The 21,045-nt window shown below is 40.5% G+C and overlaps 1 protein-coding gene across 1 annotated transcript in view; it reads right to left on the reverse strand.

The window, feature by feature from the left end:
* Positions 1-17,905: 17,905 nt before the first annotated feature.
* The window catches only part of LOC126091960 (uncharacterized), a 387,115-nt gene continuing 383,975 nt past the window's right edge, over positions 17,906-21,045 (reverse strand). Inside the window, exon 11 of the mRNA XM_049907303.1 lies at positions 17,906-20,571. Coding sequence (XP_049763260.1) covers positions 20,463-20,571 — 109 coding nt within the window. The 3' untranslated portion in view covers positions 17,906-20,462. The remainder of the gene's footprint in view (positions 20,572-21,045) is intronic.

Consider the following 21,045-nt stretch of genomic DNA (forward strand, 5'->3'; position numbering starts at 1 on the left):
AGACAGGTCGCAGATAGGCATATCGAAAAGGCTACTGTACATTTAAGCTTCTGGCCAGAAGGCCTTTTTTGGAAATAGAAAACACACATTCATAATACATGCACACACGCGACCACTGTCTCCGGCTGCTGCAGTTGGATAGCAAACTGCAACTGCGCCTGATGGGAATAGCTATTTGTCATGAGTGGTGGTGTAAGGAGGTGGCATGGACGAGGAGGGGAGAGAAAGCAGGGTAGGGGTAGGAGAAAACGAGGTGGGCACAGGGTAGGGTTGCTAGGTACAGTTGGGAGGTTTGGGGCGGAGGGGTTAGAAAGGGTAGTGGAAAAAGAGAGAAGTAGAGAAGATGGAAAAAGACTAGTGGATGTATTACCAGAAAAGAAAACTGTATAGTGTTGGCATGGGAGCAGGGAAGAGGATAGAGACTAGCAAAGTTTGAGGCCAGAGCGGTTATGGAAACACTTTGCCATCTGCACGTCTCATACATATTTATTCGCTTGACACCAGCAGCAATAATTCGGATTACTTGACTTGTCGCCGGCCGCTTGTCACCTTTCCGTTGATGACAAGCTTCAAACACATTGACTTTTGCGTGGTTTAATTTTCTGGAAGTCCTTTATTTTGCCATATTGTTCCACAAACTTGAATTTTCTTTTCAATTAACTTCTCTGCAAGTTCTACACTGTTATAATAATTATCTATGTAGAGCTGATGCCACTTTCCATCAGAAGGTGTCAATAGTTCCATCACTGTTTTTGCTAAAGGCTGTCCAGTGGCGGAATATATCTTGAATGAGGAAATGTATCCCATACTCGACTCACACAGCATCTGAATGAGTATGCCATATTTCGTAATTTTCGACGGATTGTAAACTTTAATAAAATTTAACCGTCCATGCCATGGTATCATTCCTTCATCAATTGAGATGTTTTGACTTAGATTAAATGTTTCTTTAAACCTACTGGAAAAATAATCAATTACGAATTGCACTTTGACAAGCCGGTTGGCACTATCTGGTTTATTGTTGCTGTGGGAAAAATGTAAAAATGATCATATTTGTCTGAATCGGTTGCGGGACATCATTTTTTGAAATACCGGTGTGCTATCAACAGATTCGTTGACCAATAATCATCGATCCTAGCTTTTTTTTACTGTTCCAATAAGGATAGCAAACCCGAATCGTCTTCTAAGTTCGGGTCCCGCAACGTCAAAAAAATTTAGCATTTTTTAAATCCAGTTTCCTTCTATTGTAATTTTGACTGTAGTACTTGTTGGTTTTGTTGCTAATATATTCAAATGGATCATGCCCAATATATAATTCTACGATATCCTCGATGCGCTGTGTATCTTTGGGAAATATGTTTGGACCCGGGGATCCTTCAAATTTATTATTGGTCCTGGGATAATCGAAGTCTGACCCGTTGTGCATTGTCTTCTTCATCTGTTTCAGCTGAATCAGTTGGCAATGGTAGCATTCACCGAATTCTTCTTGGACATATTTCACTATCTTTCTACGATTCTGCTTCACTTTTATTTTTTTGACATCCAATGTCTTCTCTATCGGCCAAGTTGTCTGGAACGTCAGTCAAGACATGCGCACATTCAGCGTAAATAATCCTATTGTCTCTTTTGTCCACCATGATGAAAGGGCACAAGAACTTATAAAAACAAAAAAACTTGTTGGCGTGTGTAACTTATTGTTACCTAAGCAAAATGCTCATGACGCTATTGTGGTGTCACCGGCCACTGAGCGATACTATGCAGATGACATCACTGTGGTGTCGCCAGCCATTGACAGCTATTTCGCGCACAGCACCACTGTGGTGTCGCCGACGGCATAGTGTTAAGATGTATTACAGGGAGAGTTTCCACCTGTGCAGTTCAGGAAAGCTTGTGGATCCAGATGGTACGGGTTGTAAAGCAGTCATTGAAGTGAGCACATTATGTTGAGCAGTATGTTCAGCAACTGGGTGGTCCAAGTGTCTCTTGACCAGAGTTCCCTGTGGCCATAATCTGGACAGACGGCTTGTTAGTTGTCAAGCCCACATAAAATGCAACAAAATGGTTGAAGCTTAGTTTGTAGATCACGTGACAGCTTTCATGGTTGGGAGATGCCTTTGATGGGGTAGGAGATGCCTGTGACAGGAGTGGAGTAGGTTGTGGAAGGAGAATGTATGGAACAAGTCTTGCATCTAGGTCTATTGCAGAGATATGAGGATGAGGTTGGGAGCAGGAATGGACCAGGGTTTTGCATAAATTCGATCGGTGGCAGAATCCCAATGTGGCAGGGGTGGGAAGGATAGTGGGTAAGATATTCCTCATTTAATGGCATGACAGGAGGTAGTCGAAACCCTGGTAGAGAACCGATTCAGTTTCTCCAGTCCTGGGTGGTACTGAGCGATGAGAAGAGTGCTCCTTTGTGACCGGGTGGAATGTGTGTGGCAGACGGAAGATGAGTAGGGAGACAAAGAATGGTAAATGTGTTTTTGTACAAGGTTGGTAGGGTAATTCATAGCGTATTTGGAGAGGGACTGCTCATCACTTCAGATACGACGACCAAGGGTGGCCAGTCTGTATGGAAAGGCGGCAGCTGTCTAAGCGTCAGTGTTTGGGCAATTTGATGTGGATGGAGGTACCAATGTAGCCATTCTTGATGTAGATGTCAACATTGAGGAATGTGGCTCATTGGTTTGAGGAGGACCAGATGAAATAATGGGGAGTAGGTGTTAAGGTTCTGGAGGAAAGTGGATAGGGTGTCGTCACCCTCAGTCTAGGTCACAAAGATGTTACCAATGAATCTAAACCAGGTGAGGTATTTGGGATTCAGGGTGGTTAGGAAGCAGGATTCCTCTGGATGGCCCACAAATAGGATGGCGCCATGTGCATGTGGATTGCAGTACCACAGATTTGTTTGTTGGTGATGCCTTCAGATGAGAAGTAATTGTGGGTGAGTATATAGTAGGTCATGATGATTAGGAAGGAGGTTGTAGATTTGGAGTCAGGCATTGGGAAAGGTAGTGTTCAATAGCGGCAGGCCCATTGGCATTGGAATGTTGGTGCAGAGGGAAGTGATATCAACATTAACAAACAGGGTGTAGTATGGTAAAGGAAAAGGAACTGTGGAGAGATGGTTGAGGAAATGATTGGTTTATTTTATATAAGAGGTTAGATTATGGGTGTTAATCTACAAGAGCAGAGTTTCTCTCAGTGGGGGTGCAGTAACGGGCCACCGAGGGGCATCCTGGTTTGACTTCAGGAAGTAGGTAGCAGATAGGAGTGTGGGGAATGATTGGAGTGAGGAGAAAGGATAGCAAACCCGAATCGTCTTCTAAGTTCGGGTCCCGCAACGTCAAAAAAATTTAGCGTTTTTTAAATCCAGTTTCCTTCTATTGTAATTTTGACTGTAGTACTTGTTGGTTCTGGGAAGGGCCTACCTATCTGAGGAGAAACTGGAGATCCTGTTGGATTTCTGGAATGATGTCACTGTGTAGCAGTGTTTGTAGATGGACAAATGTGACAGCCGGTGGAGTCTAACATCAGATAATCCCTGCATTTCAAAACAACAGTGGTGGAGCCTTTGTCAGCAGGTATGATTGTAAGGTCAGCTTCAGTTTTGATTGGTGAATTGCAGTTCCTTCTGCAGTTGTAAGGTTGGTTTCCATATTGATGGGCCGGGGAATGATGGTGAGGCAAGGTTCAAAATTGATAGTAGCAATTAAATCTGTGCCGATTTTTATGTGGGCACGACAACCATTGACAGACAGTGGCCAAGAGATAGATCGACCACCCATTTACTGAACACGCTGCCCAACAGTGTATGCTTCAGTTCATTGACTGCTTCACAGTCTGCGCCATCTGGATAATTCCTACCAACACCAGTTTTTCTGAACTGCACAGATGGGAACTCCGCCTGCATTAAATCCTATGTTCTGTAGCCCCTTGGCTTCAGCCTTCACCAGTCCCTGTCCTCTACTGTGTTGCTTCTGCTCCAGCACTACACAGCCTTCTATTCTGCCCACAGATCCACTAGTCTTTTTTTCCCCTTCTCTCCTTTTCTGTCCTCCCCCCCCCCCCCCCCCCCTTCCACCTTTCCCCATGCCTTCCAACCACACTTAGCAGCCTACCCAGTTCCCAGGACATCTGTGCATACTCCCACAAACAGCACTACACCTTCCATCACACCTACCCTGGTATCCATTCCCCTCCCTGCTCAGTGTCTCCTCCGTATCCCTACCACTCACACGATATTGTTGCTCCTCTCAGATGCAGCTACAGTCCACAGTCCAGCCACAGTGGCTGGAGACAGTGATCAAGTGTGTGTGTGAGCTGTGCTTATGTAAATGTATGTGTGTTTTCTTTTTTGGAAGGCCTTTTGATCAAAAGCTTAAATGTATAGCAGTCTTTTCATTGTGCCTGTCAGTCGTTCAATGTATTCTCTATATGGTAAGTAACATTATATCCTTGTCATAATATAGTTGTTATTCCATCCTGGACTACCATTGTTTCAGAATTAGTATTGTTTATTAAATGTAATAAAGTTCACATAGTATCAGCAACAAAAAGCTGGTGAAACCAGAAATGCGTAACTAACTAAATTCAAACTTGAATATAACTGCAAGGTTAGGCTAAATGCCAATGATGGCAATATATTTATTGCCAAAAAGAACTGGATTAATACACTGTTGGAAAAAAAGTAAATTAGAACATCTGGAAAGGCAACACCGATTTTTGTCTGATGATGGCATATGCCATCGGATGTACTGATAATGGTTTCAATGTTTTCTGCCTACAGATAGCATAGCTCCATAACTACCAGAGTACCATCTGTGTCTACCCTTTAATAGGGAATTGCCACAGCCAAAAGACTTGGTGTAGTGCAGACTTATGAAGCAAGCAGGCAACCATGCCTCGGTGACACACTCGTGCTTCCTGCAGCTAACTGAGTGAGTCTGAAAAGGGTCAAATTGTGGCTTTCTGAGTGGTGGGATGGTCCTTTTGGGGAATAGCCACACATGCTGGATGCACTGCATCAGCTGTGCAATGATGTTGGACTCAATGGTCACATGATCATCTCTCACACCTGTAGACAAGGTTCTGGATGTCCATGCAGCACAGACACCTGCCAGGAGTGTCATATAATAAGGGCAGCAATGGCAGATCTTACAGCTAACACCGCACAGATAAGAGGGATTGTGAGTCCAGACATGTCAACACGAACTGTTGTGAACTGGTTATTAGAAGTGGGACTAGGGGCATGCACACTTCTTGCTTGTCTTCCACTCAGACCTCAGCATCACCACTAGCCTGGTGCCATCAGAGATACACTTGTAAGATGGAATGATGTGCCATGGTCTTTAACTGTGGAAGCAGATTCTCCCTCCATGAAAGTGATGGTCATTTGTGTGTACAACATTGACCTGATGAGCGCTGTTGCATAGAGTGCATTGTTTCAAGAGACATGGCCTTACCGCAGGCCTTATGTCATAATGTATCTAGGACAGTATTTGCCATCTTTGCTATTGACTGGATGCCAGAGACAGTACCTGCATTGCTGCCCATGAAGGCTACACCATATACGAATGTGGGTGTTTCAGCATAGTCCCTGGTACCTCAGAACCACTTGTGCTATTGACCTGTAGATGTAACCATTTCATATATTCCATATGCATTGCTGCAACAATAAAGCTTGTGTTAATTGTAAACTTCTAAAAGGGTGTAATTTTTTCCGGCAGCATGAGATGATAACAGAATGTGAATATGAAATAATCCGGAGAAAGGTAGGCAACATCAAATGTGGATCAAACATGATAATTTGATGTATTTATGCACTGCCTCTCTCAGGAGATGTAATGTCAGAGAATTTCAGAAAAAAACTTGAAGAATATTGTGTTTCCCAAACATGTCATTGTAAAGGGGGAAATTCAATTTACCAGCTATAAATAGGAGATTCATGTGATAAAAACTGTTGCCAGAGCCATAGATTCCTAAAAGTCTGTTTCAAATGTGTTATCTGAAAAGTACTTCAAGTAGAAAGTTAGAGACCCAACTCATGCCTTAGACCTAGTAACAGATGTGAACTTTTTGAATCATTTACCATTGAGGAGGGCATTATTGTGTGTTTGTAGATTTTCCTGATGAATGAGATGCTTGAAGGTCTCTCGGGCATGCAGCCGGGTTGACTGGTCATTGTAGAACGAATTTTCGACGGCATAATGTGCCACCATCATCAGGTTACTCCTGTTGACTGACATCCTAGGCCGGCGGGTGGTGTGGTACATATATCTGTCGCCTCTCCCCTCCACTGACTCCGCATATAGACCGAGGGATGTGCAGGCTGCGGTGGTGGGTAGCTTGCGCTGACGAGATGACTGATTGGCGTCAGTACACATGCCACCTTCGGCGGGTGTGGTACCCCGTTTCCGCTGCAATTTTATTGCTGGATTCCGCGCTTGGCTGAGTTTAAATCTGTTGTCCTTGTTTATAAGGTTCTTGTGCAGCTGGATTTCAATTGCTTCCTTGTATACACAGTCCCAAAAGCGGGATGTGTTGTGCAGGACTTCTGCGTTCTCGTATTTCATACAATGATTTGTCTCGAGACAATGTTCTGCGATTGCAGATTTTGTAGGCTGTTGGAGATCAGTGTGCCGTTTGTGTTCAGTACACCTTTCCTCGATCGTGCCAATGGTTTGCCCCACATATGCTTTCCCACACTTGCATGGTATGAAATAAACTCCAGATTTCTTGAGTCCTAAATCGTCCTTCACAGTCCCTACAAGGGACTTGATCTTTGGCAGCGGGCGGTAGAGGTATTTGATGTTATGACATCCTAGAATCCTGCCTATTCTTCCAGATACGTTGCCTGCATATGGTATGTAGGCTGTTGCTTTTGGTGGATCATCATCAGGTGTCGGCTGTGGTGTGGTCTTCTGCTTGAAGGTGCGTCGAATTTGGCGGTCACTATAGCCGTTCTTCTGGAACACATCCTTGAGGTGGTCTAGTTCCAGTATTAAGCTTTATCCATTGGAGATCACGTGAGCTCTGTGAACCAATGTATTTAGTACTCCTTCCCTCTGTGACGGTGATGACAGCTGGAGGAGTGAAGGTACAGATCCATGTGGGTTGTCTTCTGGTAGATGCTGTGTCCCAGTGTTCCATCAGGCTTTTTCCGTACCAGAACATCTAAGAATGGTAGCTGCCCGTTTGGTTTTTCTGGTACGGAGAAAGCCTGATGGAAGGTACTCCTCCATGATGGCAGCTCGGTGGGGCCATTCATTATCATCCATTAGGAGGAAGGTGGGACCCACTGCACCCCTGAAAAGGCGGACATACTGGTGCAAAATGACGTCCCGATACACCTGACCTGTTAAAGTTCCTCTGTCAAAGACATGCAGGAGTGTACATGCACCAATCATAATCCCACCCCACACCATCAAACTACAACCTCCATACAGGTCACTTTCAAGGACATTAAGGGGTTGGTATCTGGTTCCTGGTTCACGCCAGATGAAAACCCGGCGAGAATCACTGTTCAGACTATACCCCGACTCATCCGTGAACATGACCTAGGATCACTGTTCCAATGAACATGTACTGTGTTCTTGACACCAGGCTCTACGGGCTCTCCTGTGACCAGGGGTCAGTGGAATGCACCTTGCATGTCTCCGGGCAAATAAACCATGTCTGTTCAGTTGTCTGTAGACTGCGTGTCTGGAGACAACTGTTCCAGTGGCTACTGTAAGGTCCCAAGCAAGGCTACCTGCAGTACTCCGTGGCCATCTGCGGGCACTGATGGTGAGATATCGGTCTTCTTGTGGTGTTGTACACTGTGGACATCTCATACCGTAGCGCCTGGACACAGTTCCTGTCTGCTGGAATCATTGCCACCTTGAGATCACACTTTGTGGCACATGGAGGGCCCGTGCTATGACCTGCTGTGTTTGGCCAGCCTCCAGTCGCCCTAATATTCTACCCCTCATAGTGTCATCAATATGTGTTCTTTGAGCCATTTTCAACACACAGTCACCATTAGCATGTCTGAAAACATCTGCACACTTACACATGGTACCATACTCCAACATGCACCTACACACCTCTGCGTATGTGGACTGCTGCCAGCACCACCGTGCAATGACCGCAGGTCAAATGCACTGCATGGTCATACCCTGAGGTGATTGAAACCTGCAGACCATCCACCAGAGTGTTGTTTCACCAAGTATCAGTGTTATACTTAATTTATGAGCATGAGTGTAGTTCAGAGGGCTGACAAAGGATTGATAATTGTTGCAGGGACTGAGAGTTGATACTGAATGTAAATAAATGTAACATATTGCACATAAAAACAACAATAAATCCATTGCTGTTCAATTATGCTATTGGTGAAACATCACTGGAATGAATAACAGCCAATAATTACTTTTGTGTAACCATTTGCAGTAACCCACAGTTGATTGACCACATAAAACTAAGAGTGGAAAAAGCAGATGCCAGGCTAAGATATATTGGAAGAAGCCTAAAGACATGTAATTCATCCACAAAAGAAATGTCTTACAAAACACTTGTTTGACTGTTTCATGAGTATTGTTCATCAGTAGTGGAATATTAGCAAGCAGGATTAACAGAAAAGATAGCGAAGTTCCAACAAAAAGTGGCTCATTTTGCCATCGGAAAGCAAGACCATAATGGAGATGCTTAACAAACTTAAGCAGCATATGGTACAACAGAGGTGTTGTGTAACATGGAGAAGTCTTGAAATTCTGAGAATGTACTTTTGAAGGAGAGTTGGGCACCATGTTATTTCCTCCCACATATATATAGATCATGAATTAACGACAAGAAAATCAAAGTCATTAGAGTGCATGTGTAAGTTTATTGACAGTCTTTCATCCCATGAGCCATTCGCAGCTGGAACAGGGAAGATGGAAAATGATACTGATAGCAGAGGTATCTTCCACCAATCACTGTAAGGTGACTTGCTTAGTCGAATTGCTGACATGGATCTCTCCACTGCACACTGATCGTCTATCAGTTTTTGAACAGTTTTCTTATTGAAAAGGTCTTGTCTTATTGTGATAAATCAAAACCTGGTAATACACATTCATAGCTGCAAACTTTTCTTTTCAGGCACTCATAAAGTTTGGTCTTGAAAACACTATGTAGCATACCAAAAGTGCTTCAAGTCAGTTTTTACTCTAATTTCTTTTCCCTCTCAACCATTCATTTCTTCAAGTATGTTAAAAATCATAGAATGATTCTGTTTTATGACTTCATTATTCATTTGTACTACTTTCATTTTAATATATATTGTTTAAATTATTTAATTGGATAGATAAAAAAATCTACTCATGAAGCTGCGGCAGAACACACACAAAAAAGACACCTGTAATTGGAAAGCTTTTGAAGCCAGTGGCTAATTTTCAGGCAGAAGGATTGAAGGGGAAGTAAGAGGGGTGAAGGAAAAGGAATGGAGAGGTCTAGGAAAATGGTTAGATTTCGGGAAAGTCACCCAGGACCGCGGGCCAGGGGAGGCTTACCATATGGGATGAGAAGGAAAGACTGATTGTTGGGGACTGCATCAGATGTGATTTGAAAACCTGAGAGCTTAAAGGTGGAAGACAGGTAATATGCAGACAGAGATTACTGCTTAAGCATCATGCATGAGTCGGTGAGAGTGAAAAGCTAAGTGCATTGTACGTAACACAGGTGGGAGAGGGGCTGTGAAAAATGGACTGGAAAGACAGTGAAAGATGTAGACAACTAAAATGGAGTGAAGCAAAGAGTAGTTACAGTGAAGAAATGCCAAGACGGTAGAAATTAATGTAAATTAAGGCCAGGTGGATGTGAGAACCAAGGACATGTTGTAGTGTTATTTCCCACCTGCAGAGTTCTAAGAAACCAGTGTCTGGGGTAAGAATCCAAATGGTGTGTGTGTGTGTGTGTGGTGAAACAGGCACTGAGATCACAAACGTCACGTTGTAAAATGGGATTACTTCAGTTTTAACCATAAAATTTTTTTTGTCTGTTTGCTTATCAGTTATTGGGACTCTTCTCTATTAGTACAGACATACTTATATATTCAGTGTTTTCCAGGAATACCAAAAAGCTACCTTCATTAAACTGTTTTGACACACCATACCATTTAATATTATTCCACATGAAATTAATAACTAGCATTATCATGGTGCACACAAAAATAACAAAATTTTATCATTGTCTTTTAAAACAGGGTTATGGAAGCAATCCACATCTACACTGATGGATCCAAAATGCTGACTCTTCGAAGTGTATTCTGCGTTCCAAGTTTGTAGAAAATTAGCTTATTCAAATTAATAACAGAGGTTACAATCACGATTGCACTACATTTATGTTTCAGTAGTCATACTCACTACTTGGTACCTCCTCTAAACATTCTGAAACAAGTTGCCAGAAGGATTGATAATCCAATTGCACAGAGAATCAAGGGAGTGCCACTATTGATACAGAAAGGTGATAATCTTCAGTTGGGTGAAATCAAATAGTTGGATTATTGATAAAGCAATTGTTAGCTACCTACTGAAAGAAGCTGCCCCGTTAGGGGAGACAACTTGCTCTAAAATACCAAGTATGGATTACAGGTGTGCATTACTTAGAGGCAAAGTAGAAGACTGGCAATGATAATAGGAGCAGCAGCAAGAAACAAAGGCAACAAACATGTAGTAATTTGCCTAATAGTTCCTCAGTCTTCAAAATCCCATCTACACTCTGTATGTAAGTGCCTTCAAATTGTTCCATGTTAGACTTTGCAAACATCTGGTCAATTGCACCCCATAAGTAGAAAATACAAAAACAGTAATTATTTGTAATGATCAAAACAAGTTGTAAATTGTAGAAATAAACCGGTTGCACTGTGCACACTAAATCAGAAAATAAAAATAATAATTAAAAAGACAATTTGGAAAGAAAGCTGACAACTTCTTTTTCTAGACTTTTTTATTTTTTTAATATTGATTTCGCAAGAAATAATTCATTAACCATAACAATACACAAATATTCTGCAGCTAAATCAATTCTACATACACAATTTTCCTCCAATGCATTTATTAAGCAAATAGGATTAACACAAATCATGTTGTTGGTCTTATATATCAACAAAAATAATCAATTTTTGAAAATAAACTATAACTGGATATATAGAAAAATCTACTCACCAAGTGGTGGCAGGAGAACACACAGATAAAGGTATTTAAATTTGCAAGCTTTTTGAGCCACTGGCTGTTTTTAGCAGGTGGGCTGAAGGAGAAGGAAGAGAGGTAAGGAGTGGTGAGGTTTACGAAATTGGAAGATTTTAGAAAATTCACTCAGAACCCCAGGTCAAGGAAGACTTCAGGATGGGATGAGAAGGAAAGATTTTCTTTTCTGCCTTTCCTTCCCATCCCATCCTGTAAGTCTCGTGTGACCCAACTCGGGCTGACTTTTCTGGATTCTCCCAATTTCCTAAACCTCACCAGTCCTTTTCCTTCACCCCTCTGCCTTCCCCCTCAACCCTTCTGCCAGAAGAAGGAGCCACTGGCCCCCAAAGCTTGCAAATTTAAATACCTTTATATGTGTGTTCTTCTGTCACTGCTTGGTGAATAGAGTTTTTAATCATCCAATTATATTATATTATGTTGCTGGATTTGATAAATGAGCATTGATACCTGTTTGTACTAAAAGTAATTTGTAGATAACACAGATTACTGGGCTTGGCTGTAAATCTCTTATTATTTAGCAGCTAAAGCTAATTTTATTTTTGTTTCATTACAAAACAGCCACTGAAAAGCTGTGACTGGGAAAAATAGTTTTGGTCAACATCCAGTCACTTGATACACTTCTGCAAGTTGGTGCCCACTGCCATTTAATGTAATGAACGCAATTGCACTCTTACAAACTGATTAAATATGTTACCCTTGCTTATGTGCTGGGCTGGTGCAAAAGTCTTAATCTGAGAGAGGCAAGTCCTGGTTTACCTATCCATAAGTAGCTCACTTAACTAAACAACAATGGGGTTAAGAAACCTTTTAATATATAGCAGACCTTTAAATCTGGGCAATAACTTCTTGGTCATCTTCTCCAAGTCCATGCTGACACCCAGAAAATTCCCAATAAAGCCTTTGTCACCAACTTGGCAAGTGTTCAGCTGGCACTCCATATTATAGCACATGACTTCCCTCTTAGGAGCCTATTGAACAATTTTTTCAGCCAGTCCCCATTGTGCACCCATCATCTTTCTTTCGTGCAAGAGGTCGTCAGTAGACCATAAATTGTGCAGTGGATTTGCTATACAGCAGCCCAGGAGCAGACTTGGGGGTGTGTCCTGATGACTTTCATGACATGTGGTGTTAAACACCACTGTTAGCTACGAGAGTGAGTGATCCCACCCACTTTGGTTTCTACTGTGATAGGCTATCAGGGCCAACATAAGATTTCTGTTAATACACTCCACATAAGATGGAGCAGGATAGTAAGGTGTTGTTTCTATGTGATGGCCCCTATGCCCATGCAAAATTGCTTTGAACTTTGTGTAGTAAATGAGGTCACATTATCAGTTGCTATAGACTGCAGAGGCCCAAAGGTACCACAGATGCCCTGCAACTGGATCACTACTTGAGCTGTCACCACGCTGCTGGATAATAACCCAACACATCACTTAAATGCATCAGAACAAGCCAAAATAAACCTGTCCCCTTCCTTCACTCAAGGCAACAGGTACACAAAATTGATATACATTCTCTGAAAGGCCCTTCTACTGGCTTGGATGCCAAATGTCCTATCCTACTATTCTGGTCTAGTTTATTGACAGCATATGCCTCACAATGAGCTACTCTTTTATGAATGTCCATTATCCATCACTGGCCATATGAACTGCTGTCTTTTTACCTATATATCTTATACACTCTTAAATGTCCTCCCACAGGAGATTCGTGGAGTTACCAGAACAGCAATGGAACTAGTTCCTTGGATGCCACTTCCACATGACTTACAAAATACAACCTTCTCTCTCAACAGATATGTTTTTATAGTTTCATCTTTTTGAAGTGTCCCCTTAATTTCACAAATGTATTCCTCTTGATCCTGTAATTCCTTGATATCATGAAATAAGCTAGGAATATGAGTCAGATTCAAAGTCACTATTGGACCCGAACTACAATCTTCCACCAGCTAATCATCTTGATCCTGTAATTCCTTGATGTCATGAAATAAGCTAGGAATATGAGTCAGATTCAAAGTCACTATTGGACCCGAACTACAATCTTCCACCAGCTAATCACCTTCTTGGTTATTCTTATACCTCTCAAATACGTGACTCAACTCATCTTTGACCACATTTTCGGACCTCAGATTTAAAGATCAAAATTTTCGTTTCCCACCTGGCAATGTAATTGGTTTTCCATAGCCTAGCTAACACCCAGATGAGTGCTTGGTTTCCGGGATGAACTTTCAATGTTCAATATAATATCCACTTGAGGCAACTGCCTTTTTACCCCTCATTGTTCCTACAAGAAAACCACTCATATCCCTAGGGCTGATATATCGTCAGAAGAAATAATTTCACAATGAAGTCCAATAATGCTAATAATAAGAGTGACTCCATTGCTTGCTTCAATGTCAAAGAAATGCTTCCCGGGAAGGCCCCCAAAGAAATTTACATCCTTCTTGACATAACTCCTTAAGGGGCTAGATGAAATGTATTTGCAATCTGAATACAAGCAACCATCTTCCATCTAAGGGAATGACAACAGTTAAAATCTGTGAAAGACTAGGACTCGAACCTGGATTTCCTGTCCGAAGCTTTCCACCAGGTAGTCACTGCGATTCATAGCAACAGTGGTGGAGACTTTGTCTGCAGGTAGGATGATTACATCAGGATCTGTTTTGAGGCTGTGTATGGCTGCTGAAAGGTTGGTGTTCTCAGGAAGGCACCTGGGGAAGGATAGTAAGGCCAAGTTGAAGGCAAGGAATTCCTGGAATGTGACCAAGGGTGGTTAGTAGGGAGAGGAGGGGAGAAGAATCACGGTTGGATGGTGGTTTGAATTGGGAGAGGCAGAGTTCAATGTTGGGATTAGGTTGTCTTTAGTTGGAGCGATTGGTGACAAAGAAGTGTTGAAGGGAGCAGGAGAAGGAGGGAGGTCTTTGACAAGTCCACTTTAGATATGTCACATACTTAACTGTCACCAAATAATTTCACCTTCTTCTTCTGTAGCCATTTTCCCACTGTTATGCTGAAAAGATATTATTGTGCATTTAGCTGTGTGTGCCTTTGGAAAGTCATTATTATACATGTCTTGAAGGGCATCAACATTATTGCATGAAGTTTTTGTAGTTTCCTAGTGATTACAACTATCTGTTTTGATTAGACCAATTTTTTTTATTATGGTCTTCTCATGATGGAGAGATTTATACTTTCTTTCCCAAGAATGTGCACTTACCCTTCAGAGCAGTATGTGTTTCATTTAGAAAAACTATATCACTTTGAAGTACTCTGATTATTTAGTCCTTTTCTTTTATATGTCTCTAAATTTACTTTCATAGGTATCACTTGCACACACGAGATACGATAATCAGTTACAAATTTTATGCCTACTTTGTAACATTTATCTAGGAGCCAACTGTGACAGCTGCTACACTGAATACCTTTTATCACTTTCTTGTCACATCTCCTGTAGTTGTTTGAACATTGATTGGTGCATTTTTCACTTGCGACTTTTCCACAGGTCACCAGCCTGCAGTGTCTCCAATATTTTGTGTTTTGTGACATCAAATTCATATGATAAATGTAGGAGGAACGCGACAGCTTTTTTGTCAAGAGCATTTACACTGGAATATATGACCTCCTATATAGCACTCATCATGGATTTATACTTCCTACAGTCATGCCAAGCATCAGAGCAGATTTGGGACCTTACAAGAAAATCAGACAATGTAGATATATAATGTTCTCTGTTACTTTTCTCCCCTTTCTTAGAGAGTGGAATATTTCACCTACCTTCAGACATTTAGGAAAAGTAGTACCTGCCATAAAAGACATAGACATATGAATGGTGGTGGTGGTAGGAGGACGGTGGTGGGGATGGAGAATGCTCAGGAAGCAAAGGCAGTTGCACTCACGGTACAAGAAAGATCAGGAGAATGAGGACAGGCAAAAGTTTGTAGAGATTCGTGCTGCTGTAAAAAGAGCAATGCGTGAAGCATTCAACCACTACCAACGTCGTACCTTAGCAAAAGATCTTGCTGAAAACCCAACGAAATTCTGGTCTTACGTAAAATCGGTAAGCGGGTCGAAGGCTTCCATCCAGTCACTCACTGATCAATCTGGCCTGACAACGGAAGAGAACAAAACGAAAGCTGAAATTTTAAATTTAGCATTTGAGAAATCTTTCACGCAGGAGGATTGTACAAACACACTGCCGTTTGAGTCTCGTACAGATTCCCTTATGGAGGACATAGTGATAGACATCCCTGGGGTTGTGAAGCAGCTGAATGGGTTGAAAATAAATAAATCGCCAGGTCCTGATGGGATTCCAATTCGGTTTTACAGAGAGTACTGCATTGGCTCCCTACTTAGCTTGCATTTATCGCGTATCTCTTGCCCAACGTAAAGTCCCGAGCGACTGGAAAAAAGCACAGGTGATGTATATAAGAAGGGTAGAAGGACGGATCCTCAAAATTACAGACCAATATCCTTAACATCAGTTTGTTGCAGGATTCTCGAACATATTCTCAGTTTGAATATAATGAATTTCCTTGAGACAGAGAAGTTGCTGTCCACGCATCAGCATGGCTTTAGAAAGCATCGCTCCTGTGAAACGCAACTTGCTCTTTTTTCACATGATATCTTGCGAAACATGGATGAAGGGTATCAGACGGATGCCATATTCCTTGACCTTCCAGAAAGCATTTGACTCGGTGCCCCACTGCAGACTCCTAACTAAGGTATGAGCATATGGGATTGGTTCCCAAGTATGTGAGTGGCTCGAAGACTTCTTAGGTAATAGAACCCAGTACGTTTTCCTCGATGGTGAGTGTTCATCGGAGGTGAGGGTATCATCTGGAGTGCCCCAGCGAAGTGTGGTAGGTCCACTGTTGTTTTCTATCTACATAAATGATCTTTTTGATAGGGTGGATAGCAATGTGCGGCTGTTTGCTGATGATGCTGTGGTGTACGGGAAGGTGTCATTGTTGAGTGACTGTAGGAGGATACAAGATGACTTGGACAGGATTTGTGATTGGTGCAAAGAATAGCAGCTAACTCTAAATATAGATAAATGCAAATTAATGCAGATCAATAGGAAAAAGAATCCTGTGTTGTTTGAATACTCCATTAGTAGTGTGTAGTGCTTGACACAGTCATGTCGATTAAATATTTGGGCTTAACACTGCAGAGCAATATGAAGTGGGACAAGCATGTAATGGCAGTTGTGGGGAAGGCGGATAGTCGTCTTCGGTTCATTGGTAGAATTTTGGGTAGATGTGGTTCATCTGTAAAGGAGACCGCTTATAAAACATTAATATGACCTATTCTTGAGTACTGCTCGAGCATTTGGGATCCATATCAGGTCGGATTGAGGGAGGACATAGAAGCAATTCAGAGGCGAGCTGCTAGATTTGTTACTGGTAGGTTTGACCATCATGCGAGTGTTACGGAAATGCTTCAGGAACTCGGGTGGGAGTCTCTAGAGGAAAGGAGGTGTTCTTTTCGTGAATCACTACTGAGGAAATTTAGAGAACCAGCATTTGAGGCTGACTGCAGTACAATTTTACTGCTGCCAACTTACATTTTGCAGAAAGACCACAAAGATAAGATAAGAGAGATTAGGGCTCATACAGGGGCATATAGGCAGTCTATTTTCTCTCGTTCTGTTTGGGAGAGGAATAGGGAGAGAAGATGCTAGTTGTGGTAGGAGGTACCCTCCGCCACGCACCGTATGGTGGATTGCGGAGTATGTATGTAGATGTAGAATAAAGGGGAAATTTGCTCTGTACTGCAATCTGGGTACAGGATTTTTATTTGTTACAGTATATTCATGAATTTTTAGTTATGATTGCTGTTTTACTAAATTGCAGATTACAGAACCATTTTCTTCTCTCAGACTCAAGTAGGTGCCACCCAACACCACATGCAGTGTGTGAAATTCTGCACTCCAATTGACATAGCTGTACAATAATAGGAAAAACTTCAAATAAGGATTTTAGTAGTTCTTCTATTGAAGATCACTTCAAATAGCCAATTTTAGAATGAATTTAGAAGATTTCTCATGTTCATCTAGTCAAACACTGACACTAGGCTACACTTTACCTCACCAATCCAAAAAGATATAGCTTCCAAAATATGTTTCCTTGTACATTTGCAACACAAATCAATAGTAGGAAGTAGAAAGCATGAAAGTAATGGAATTAATCCATTAATGAGATCAGATGTGAAGTTGAGTATGCAAACAAAGTGTTGTAGATACCATCAAAATTGAATAAACCTTTAATAAAGTTTATTCTCTATTTCTCCACTTTGAGGAGTACTGATTTGCTTCCATGAAGCAAGATTGATCTATTGAATTTACATAATGGGAAAGTCTTTGGAAGTCTGAAGTGAATAGATAGTTGGCTCACCTCTTAACTGTTTTGTGTCTACCATAGCCTGGAAGATCGGTATCTTTTGATATGTGCAGAAATGTGTGTTACCATTCTGTCTAAACTACCCTGCACTCTTTTCTTCATCCATAAATGCCAAACAGCAAAGTAAATTATTTCTGAATATTCAAAGTACAGATGGTCTGTTGTTTACTGCAACTCTGTTTTGCATTTTTGCATAAAGATAGCTAATATGTGAAAATCTCTCTTTGTGCAACATCATCTGTTTATTTCATTACATTTCTAAGTACATAAATTTGATATTGTTTTATTGTCTATAGCGTTATCTTTAAAAAACAAAAACAAAACAACAGCTTTCTAAGTACATATCTTATAATGATTTCACAGCCAAAATAAACTTTAGTAAGTAGGCGGTCTAGCAGGTATTTATCTACAAATTGTTTGGGCCACATAACATTTTTTCCTACTGTGTTGTGCATTCTCTGTTCTGCTGTCTCATTCATACAATGGTTTGCACCAAAATGTTTCAGTCATTTTTAGTATACCATAATTTATTTTCTATTCTGAAACTTAGGAGAACAACTAAGATATGATTTGTTTCTTAAGTTCTTACATTTTCATTCACCAGTTCAGTGTTTGCTCTAAATACTAAATGTTCATATTTCATGCTTACAGATTTTTAAAAAAAGTACAGCACATTTATTTACTGGGATGCAGACAATGTGGATGATATCATTTTATGTGACAAGTTTGTAATTTAGTTAGTGAAATAGCTACAATGAATTACATTAAAAGTCTAATAAACTGTAAAATTTTATTCTGTTTACAAAATGAGTACTTTAGGTTTCATTAATGAGATGTCATATACATAACTCAATTCTAAATAAATGTGTATGTCATGAATTATATACCTACAATATTATAACGAAACAAATATTTACAAATGATAAGTGGAAAAACAGTTCTAAATTGCAATAGTTAATGGACAAAACTCTATAGCTGACAGGTAGAAATCAAAGTTCAAATGGAAGTACATGAAAAGTAGATGCTCAGGATCGTGTGTGTATGTGCTGTGAGGGTTTCTGCCATCTTGAAGTATACTTTTGCTGTATACCAGACATAACCTCCACATCTTTCAGCTGTTCTTCCTGTAAAGCTACTTCTACTATGAATAAGAACAGGCTACTTACTCTGTATACAATCTGGTTTATTGACCAGACAACAACTCAAACTCAATTTACAACTTAGTTGTTTCACAAGAACACCTCGTCTGAAAGATTTATCTCATTAGATACTTCTCTTTTCTTTGATCTACATTTTAGATTTATATTGACAAAAATCCAGGATCTTCACCAGGGAGCAGTTCCACTGTGCGATGCACAGTGCTGCAGACCCTGAGCATCTACTTGTGATGATTGAAACTCATTTAAAAGGTGTCTTTCATCACTGTATGACACCCCAGGAGCACCTCAGACATAAAAATCCAACCCCAACAAACCCAGAATCATCTTAACTAATGATAATAATGCTGCTTAAACTTTGCTGACTGCCAATTATGAAAGATTACTCAATTATACTAACTGCTAAGGGTACAGGTGTTTTGTGAAACATCTGAAATATTAACCAATGTATCTGTACCCTTAGCATATAATTATTATTTCCATAGTACATAATATCTGAAACACCAAGAAAAGTTAAGGATTCAGCTCTTCTTCACATCTTGAGACATGTATGGTTTTAGAAAATAGTGATTCATGGAGCATGGGGCCAAAATAATGCACAAACTACACTTAGTAGTTACTGAGGGCCAAGAGTGGAACTTTCATTATGGTACCACTGCACAGACTATCCAAATGACACAAGATCTTCCAGTTATTACAAACCAATATCAAAAGTAACTTCTTCAGATTATGGAACCTTCCAATACCTCTTTATTTTTCAGCTTATTTTTCTGTACTATTCAGAGTTGGTCCAACACACAACAATTGACCTATGAAAATTGATCTTCCTATAAATGTCACAAAAAAGTACAAAATACAATCTAGTTTTTATTTCTGTGTCATAAAATTGATGTAACATCATTCATAACAGATCCCATACCATTTGATTAATTATGTGAAGCTTGTGACTTGGTATATTTTGGGAAAATAGTTAATTTATTTTCATAATCACATGAACATCTTTTGTTTTTACCATATCTCTAAAATTTTTTGTTTCACAAAAAATATAACTTTATTCAAATCTGTTTTTATTCTCAAAAGTGGAAATGACCTTGTAGTTAATTTGGCTTACAGAATGTTCTGGATGTTTCTAGAAGGAATTGTAATTTATTCACACCATAAAATTCACACCAAAGGCATTCATTACAGGTATTCCACCAGCTCAGTTGATCACTTCAGGGCAGTCTCTGCTTGTAAGCTCTTAGAACAATAAGATACTGTGCATTTACACTTTGATCATTATGACATTGTGGAGATACAAATGTCTCAGTGTTAAATGAAAATGTTATTTGGAAGAGTGCACTAACACCAAAAAGTATCAATACCAATAATCCGGAATTAACTTCAGTTTTAACAGAGAGACCACCCTGAGCCATATTTAATTTCAGCAAGGAAGCCACTCTTGGACACTGATGCCATCTTCAGTCAAGTAATAATGTATTATGTTACATTAGAACAACATCATATATGTTGTAAAATTAGTGGATAACTCTAGATTGCATTAAGACTTTAACATAAATACAAAATGTCTAAGGGGCTTTATACAATTAACTGATGTGTTACCACCATTTGTCTCCCAGCAAAGGAAAGTTACTGAGCACCAGATATGGAATACTCTTTGAATGAAGCTATGCTGTTGACTTCCTGTCATCCTGTTATCTCCTGTAGTATCATGAACAGGCTGTCCACTTCAGGAACATTTGTCAGCAGCTCCTGACTATGGGTGACATCATCGGCATCTGGTGGATATATCTCCCTGCAATACGTAGATATTAATGTTGTGTGACATAAGAAACCAACACACGTTCAACCATAGATCAGCTAAGAAACAGAAACTGTACCTGTTTGTGAAAATTAAAAGGTGAGAAGGTGGGCAATTATTGCAACAGACCATTGCAAATTACTCACAGAGCAGAATTTTTGTGTCTGACACAGAAAGAAGTAAAGGGGAGTTGAGTAATTGTGCGCAGTGGGTAATCGTATCCATGCAATATTTGAAATCTGCACTAACCGTGCTGATGTCTGACTACTGCTGCCCTTTTCTGATTCTTACAGTAATAACAGGAACAGAAGACAGGCACAATTTGCACTGTGCAGTGTGCGAGTGCAGAGCAAATAAAACAGGGCAGTTTCTTGTTATTTTCAACAGACAGAAAGTAAGAAATTGAGCCTACTATTATAACTGATTTATTTTTATCTGAATGTGATATTAACACACCTAATTCATTGT

Source organism: Schistocerca cancellata, chromosome 7 (genome assembly GCF_023864275.1).
Source record: "Schistocerca cancellata isolate TAMUIC-IGC-003103 chromosome 7, iqSchCanc2.1, whole genome shotgun sequence".
NCBI classification, from domain to species: Eukaryota; Metazoa; Arthropoda; class Insecta; order Orthoptera; family Acrididae; genus Schistocerca; species Schistocerca cancellata.